Genomic DNA, 6798 nt, shown 5'->3' on the forward strand with positions numbered 1-6798 from the left:
ATTCATTCATTCATTCATTCATTCATTCATTCATTCATTCATTCATTCACAGGCACCCCCATCTCCACACCCAAGCTTCTCAATCGATGAAGAGCTATTCCTTGGGTGCATGTGGCCTTTTCACCCCAAAGACTCTCCTGTCCACCTCTCATTCATGGGGAGTGTGAGGAGGGTCTTTCTCTTCCTTTTCCACGTGGAGAGCAGATTGGGCAGAAGCTGTCACTGTCGCTTTATGATAACTCCTACTACGTGACTTCTGCACACTTCTCTCTCCGTTAGTAACCACCGTTATGTTATTGTTGGGCACGTGCTCTGTGCTAGGCACAACTTTAAGTGCTTCTCTTAGCTTGTTATTTATTTATTTATTTAAATTCAATTAATTAACATAGAGTGTATTATTAGTCTCAGAGGTGGAGTTCAGTGATTCGTGGGTTGTATGTAACACCCAGTGCTCATCACATCAGGTGCCCTCCTCAATGCCCCTCACCCAGGTCCCCCACCCCCCACCTCCCTCCCCTCCAGCAACCCTCAGTTTGTTTCCTGTGATTAAGAGTCTCCTATGGTTTGTCTCGCTCTCTGATTTCGCCTTGTTTTATTTTTCCCTCCCTTCCCCTATTCTCCCAGCTCGTTTTAATCTCAGCATAATATGAGGCAGGCCCTGTTACTCCATTTTCCTGATAAGGAAGCGGAGGCTTCCTTATCAGGAAACCCCCAACCCCGCCCCCCTCCTGGCTTTTCTCCCCCCCCACCCCCACCCCCGCCCCCGCAAGGCCCGAGGGGCCCCGTGGCCAGCGGCAGCCCGGTGGCCGGACCTCTGCGGCAGTAGGTGGTGGACCGGCAGTGCTCGTCGGAAAGGCAGGCCCTGACCGAGTCCATGTCCATGCGGCGCAGGCTGGGCAGGGCCGGGTGGTAGAGCTGCTGCTTCACACCCGCCAGCTGGTTGCGTGGCGGCTCCAGCGGCAGCAGGATGGCGGGGGACGCGAACGCGTTCGTGGAGCAGTCGTCCCAGGGCACCAGGTCAATGATGTGGGTCATGGCTGGGGGAGCAGAGACACCCCGACCCAACACCCTTTTATGGGGTGACACAACCTTGGCCGGGGCCGATTTCTCTATTCATCCAACACTACTACCCAGAGCTGGGGGCATTGCCTGCGGAGTCAGGGACATTCAGACTCACCCCCGCGCGCGTGCTCAGGGCTCTGACAGGTCAGGAGAGGGTGTGTGTGGCTCAGAATGGTCTAAAAGCGGCCGCATGGGAGTCTGTTCTTAAATCGGGATCGGGAAGCAGCCGCCGCAGATGGGTTCAGAAATGAGCTCCGTTTGCCTCTGGGTAGCTAATTATGGACTTCTGGCCTTAGCTAAAGTATCTGGCATTTACTCAAAATTCTACAGGGAGACACAGGCAAGTTTTAAAGAAGGGGTGAGGCATGAGAGATATGAACTAGAACAGCATTGCTGGTTGCTCGGTGCCTCCCTATAAAGAGTAGCTATTCCCACGGCTTGTCGGTCATTGAAACTTTAGGGAGAATTTGTTGAGTCTGCTTGCTTTCTGCGTGACCCCGTTAGACGTGCGAGGCGGAGGTGAGTGGGAGGTGAGTGGGAGGTGCGCAGGAGGAGCGAGGACCTTGGACCCTGGAGGAGCAGGGAGAGGCTAAGGGGACTGGCCCTAGGGAAGCTGTCTCAGGCTGTGGGCCTTCCCAGGGAGGACGGGGACGTGGGGCAGGGGGAAGAGGGGAGAAAGGACTCCTTGCTCCTTACCCTCCACCCCCCCCCAACAGCGGCTACCTGGTCTGCAGGTACACAGGCCTGTGAGGGTTTCCTGCTCTTCTGACGGCTCAGTGGGGAGAAGAGGCAGGGAGATGGACTGACCCCAGTGCCTTATACAGTAGGAGAATAAAGGAACATTCTGCAGAGAGACAATGCCCATTGCCGCCTGATTGTGAGGGCGCCCACTCCTCGGCAACCCTGGCAACTGTCGGTTCTGAGGTGAGGAGCCAGCTACCTGGGGTGTTGCGCACTGGCTCCCACTTTTGGCTTTCCTGAAGGTTGCTGTCTCCCGGGCGTTAGCATAGGCCACCCTGGAGGTGGCCATGCCACGGCAAGCCAGGGCATGCTGTGTGATCCTGGGCTAGTCGCTGTCTCTCTCTGGGCCTCAAGGCTCTATGTTAGGCAAGACCCTAGGCCCTGCCATGTAGGGAGACCGTGAGCCGTCCTGCAGACTTGAGAGAAGAGGGCACTACCCTGCCTCCCAGACCTTGGGTCTCCAAGGGTGGCGATCAGCAGTTGGCTAGTATCCAGGGTCAGCATAAAGGGATCAGGGAGAGTGGTGGCCTCAGCAGGCTAGGGATTAGCAGGTGATATTCTAGCCCTGGCCCCCTGCAGGCCTGCAGCCTCCCTCCCTCCCTCCCAGGAAAGAGAGGTCATGAGTGCCTAAGCCCAGCACCCGAAAGCCCTGGGGCCTGCCCGCCACCCTGGTCACAACCACTGGCATTGGGCCCCACTGGTGAGGCGACCTGGGGAGAGTCTAACTTCTATGTCTGTACCGGCATATGCTTCACAGTCACCTGCCCAGGTACTGAGACTGCTGGGTCCTGGGAGACCTCCTGGGAGGCTCATGCAGGATCTGGCTCCCTCGCTGTTCCACCTCCAGGGCTCCAGACAGCCCCCCCAGACAGCACCCCTGAGCCCCACCCCTTAGAGAAAACTCTCCCAGAGTTGCCTCTACGCACCACCCCACCCCCGATTTGTTTTTAAGTCTTTTAAAGTTATAAAATACAACAAAATACAGCAAGTGCATAAATATACAATGTAACTAATAATTTCTAAGGCGAGAGCCCACGTTCTCTTATTCAGGCCAAGACAAGAGGTACTACTTTGCAAAACAGATTAGCAGTTTCTTAAAACACAGCACATAAAATTATCACAGAACGCAGCAATTTTATCCCTAGGAATCTTCCCAAGCATACTGAAAATATATATGTCCACACAAAAGCTGGCGCACAAATCTTCACAGCAGCATGATTTCAAATAGCCGATAGGTGGGAACAACCCAAGTGTCCACTGACTAGTGAGTAGATTCATAGATTGTGGTATATCCTCCCCCATGGAATACTCAGGAATTTAAAGGAAACGAAGTCCTGGTACGTGGTTCCATGTGGGTGATTCTCAAAAACATTATGCTAAATGAAAGAAATCAGACACAAAAATACTCCACGTGTTGTATGATCCATTATAGAAAATGTCCAGAAAAGGCCCCTTTGGGGGGCCGGAGAGCATACCGGTGGTTGTCCGGAGCTATGGCTGAGGATGGGAGTGATTCCCACCAAGCACGACGGGTCTCATCGGGGCGATGGCAATGGTCTAAAACTGGGCGGTGCAAATTGCCTAGCTCAGTCACTTTATTAAAAATGGGTGAATTTTTTTTTTTTTAAGATTTTATTTGTTTATTTGAGACAGAGAGAATGAGAGACAGAGAGCATGAGAGGGAGGAGGGTCAGAGGGAGAAGCAGACTCCCTGCCGAGCAGGGAGCCCGATGCGGGACTCGATCCCGGGACTCCAGGATCATGACCTGAGCCGAAGGCAGTCGCTTAACCAACTGAGCCACCCAGGCGCCCAAAAATGGGTGAATTTTATGGCGTAGAAATTATACCTTGTAAGGTGTTTTTAAAAATTGATGCCAGCTAAAGAAAGCAAGAAACAGGGAGGGCTCTGCCAGCCCCTAGAAGCTTTCACATACCCCTTCCCCAGCTCAACCCCCTGCAGAGGTAACCGCTCTCTGGCTATAAAACATCACCACTGATTTGCCTGGTCGTTTTACTACGTACGTTTGCAGCCAGAGACAAGACAGGCTAGTTTTGCCCCTTGTGAGCTTTGTCTATATGGCTCATCAGGGTCTTTTGAGTCTGGCTTCTTTCTCTCCATATATAAGCACATGAGGGTCATCCAACTGGTGTATGGCCGAAGTTTGTTCATTTTCCTTGCCCTAGAACCCCTTCCTCTTCCCCCAGGCACATCTGACTTTGCCCACTCCCCAGGGGCTCTGCTACCTCCAGGCTGCTCAGCCCAGGGAGGGGGGCATAAGCCAAGTCTCACTCATGCAGGGCCCCATGTGATCACTCCCCCGCCAGCACCTCACTCCCCTCCCACAGGGACACGAAGCTGCTCTTCTCCCACCGGCCACTCTGTGGCTTGGCCAAGGTGTGTGGTACCCTGGGTCCCATGGCAACTCATGCTGCTCCAACCAGGGCCAAGTGGGGCTCCTGCCCTGGGACCTCGATCCCTGCTGGCCCCTGGACGGCCCAGGTTGCCCCTGGCCATGGAGCTCCTGTCTTCCACCGTCACCTCCCCACCCCTGTTGGGCACCTTCTAATCCCTTGCACACGGCCCGCTGCTGCCAGCTAATCCCCCCTTGTGTCTGAGAGACCAGCAGCCAGGGGCGGGGAGAAGGTGATTCCTGCCTGGTGGTCAGCATCTGAGCAGGTAAGTCAGGATGACGTGGTGGCTCGGTGGGACCTCTGGTGGGACCCCCATGCTCTCCTTCTAGCAAGGAAGGAGCCCTGGAGCCTCCCTCTCCGCCTGGGGGGCTCCTACCCCAGTGAATCCTCAAGGCAGCTTGTGACACGCAGATTCCAGGTCCCGCAGAGGGTTGAGAGGAGCCAGGAGCCTAGAAATCTGTTTTCACCAGCTGCCCAGAAGATTCTGAAAGGCTGGTGGTCCCAGCACCATAGTGACCCTAGGCTCTCAGCTCCCCCTTCTTGTCTTCGCCTCCCTTATCAATGTGGAATCAGCAGGGATGTGCAAATATATCCATGTGGGAGGAAATGATTGGGTCTGGGGGAAGAAGAAAAATTGGGAATGGGGAAGGCTTCCCTGGTCATTTCCAGAAGGTTCAGAACACAAACCAGAAGTGCTGCCCACTGGGAAAGGGTCTGCAGGACTGCCCTGCAGAAGCCAACCTTGAGCACATGTGAATACCATGGGGAGAGATGAGGGACATCTGGAGGTCAGCAGACCTGAGTGTGACTCAGCTTGGCCACTTACCAGCTGTGTGGCGTTGGGCAAGTCTACTGATCTCTCTGTGCCTCTGTTTCCTTAGCTGTAAAGTGGTAGTGCTAATCTTCCTGAGGCTGGTGGCCCGTGGGGAGAATGAGGATGACTGTGATCTGGGGTGGAGGACACTTAGCTCTGTTTGGGCTCATGGGGCTGCCTGGGCTGGCCGTGTCGGTAGACTGCCTTCCTAAACATATGATCTTGTGCTCTCCCAACCTTGGCAATCACTGTGTCTCTGCCCCCACCCAACAGGGAATGGAAGACCCAAGGGGTTCACGTCTGGCTCAGGTTCACCTTTTTGGACACTGAGTCAGGGATCTGATTTCCCACCCAGAGCTCTGCCCCTCACCACGGCCTCTCCCAGGAGAGCTGGGCGGCTGAGGCCTGAGCAGGGACAGAAGTCAGGGCTGTGATAGAAGGACAGGCAGCATGGCCGGGGGCTGTGGGGAGCTGGGCACTGGGGCAGGGATCCTGGGCCTTCTGCCTATCCTTTTCAGCGTGGGGCCAGGGCCCCTGGCAGAGGAGGGACAGAGAGACCCTCTGTCATGTTGGGCATCACCTCAGAAGGACCCTTTTGAGGGGGAGAGTTTGCACATACTAACCTGTGTGGCGCCCGCTGGGCCGGGCCAGCCTGCAAGGATTTAGTCAGAAGGGCAGAGGCCCCTCATCCCCAGAAGGAAAATGATGCCAGAAACTGGACCCAAATAAGGTAGGACAATACATCTTGAAAAGGGGATGTGACTGTCATCTTAAATGTTTTTAAATCATGAAAATGGGTTAATGTCTTTGTTAAAATATTTTCCATTCATATGCTATTCATAATGTATTTTTTAAAATTTATCTTGGGATCATGCTGAACATGATACATTCTACAATTGGTGTTTTTTGCTTGACACCAAATAATAGTCATAGCCAACATTTATTAAGCTTCCAGTGTGTGCCCGTCACGTTCGTATTGGTTTATTTTTTTTATTTTTTTTTAAGATTTTATTTATTTATTTGAGAGAGAGAGAATGAGAGAGAGCACATGAGAGGGGTTAGGGTCAGAGGGAGAAGCAGACTCCCCGCCGAGCAGGGAGCCCGATGCGGGACTCGATCCAGGGACTCCAGGATCATGACCTGAGCCGAAGGCAGTCGCTTAATCAACTGAGCCACCCAGGCACCCTGGTATTGGTTTATTTTATCCTCACAATCCTCTCCACAAGATAGGTTCTGTAACATCCCCATTTTACAGACAAGCACACTGAGGCACAGAGAGTTTAATTGATTCGGTCATGACTGGCGTCCAGCGCATGTACATCTTCCCGGACTGGTTCAAATAGAGCCACTTTTTTTTTATGGCTCCATAATATTCCATTATTGGATGTATTGTAATTTAATACATGTCTCTCTTACGGATGAACATTTAGGTATTTTCTAATAACCAGGGTCCTACTGATGAATATTTGGACGCTTTTCATTTTTTGCTATAACACTGTGACGACCAGCCTCTTTATACACGTTTTTGGCTTGAGTATTTCTTTTCTCTTTTTTCTTTTCTTTTCTTTTTTTTTTTAAAGATTTTATTTATTTATTTGAGAGAGAGAGAATGAGAGAGAGAACACATGAGAGGGGATAGAGTCAGAGGATGAAGCAGACTCCCTGCCGAGCAGGGAGCCCGATGCGGGACTCGATCCCGGGACTCCAGGATCATGACCTGAGCCGAAGGCAGTCGCTTAACCGACTGAGCCACCCAGGCGCCCCTCTTT

At 52.9% G+C, this 6798-nt stretch overlaps 1 protein-coding gene across 2 annotated transcripts in view; it reads right to left on the reverse strand.

Annotated features, from left to right (window-relative positions):
- Nucleotides 1-1785, reverse strand: part of TEPP (testis, prostate and placenta expressed) — a 7336-nt gene extending 5551 nt beyond the window's left edge. For both annotated transcript variants that reach the window (XM_035025105.1, XM_035025104.1), the window contains exons 1-2: nt 1775-1785; nt 813-1039 (exon numbers count right to left, since the gene is read on the reverse strand). In XM_035025105.1, coding sequence (XP_034880996.1) covers nt 813-1035 — 223 coding nt within the window. In that variant the 5' untranslated portion in view covers nt 1036-1039; nt 1775-1785. The remainder of the gene's footprint in view (nt 1-812; nt 1040-1774) is intronic.
- Nucleotides 1786-6798: the final 5013 nt, after the last annotated feature.

Source organism: Mirounga leonina, unplaced genomic scaffold, assembly GCF_011800145.1.
Source record: "Mirounga leonina isolate KUSES-001 unplaced genomic scaffold, KU_Mleo_1.0 Mir_180, whole genome shotgun sequence".
In the NCBI taxonomy this organism is placed as follows: Eukaryota; Metazoa; Chordata; class Mammalia; order Carnivora; family Phocidae; genus Mirounga; species Mirounga leonina.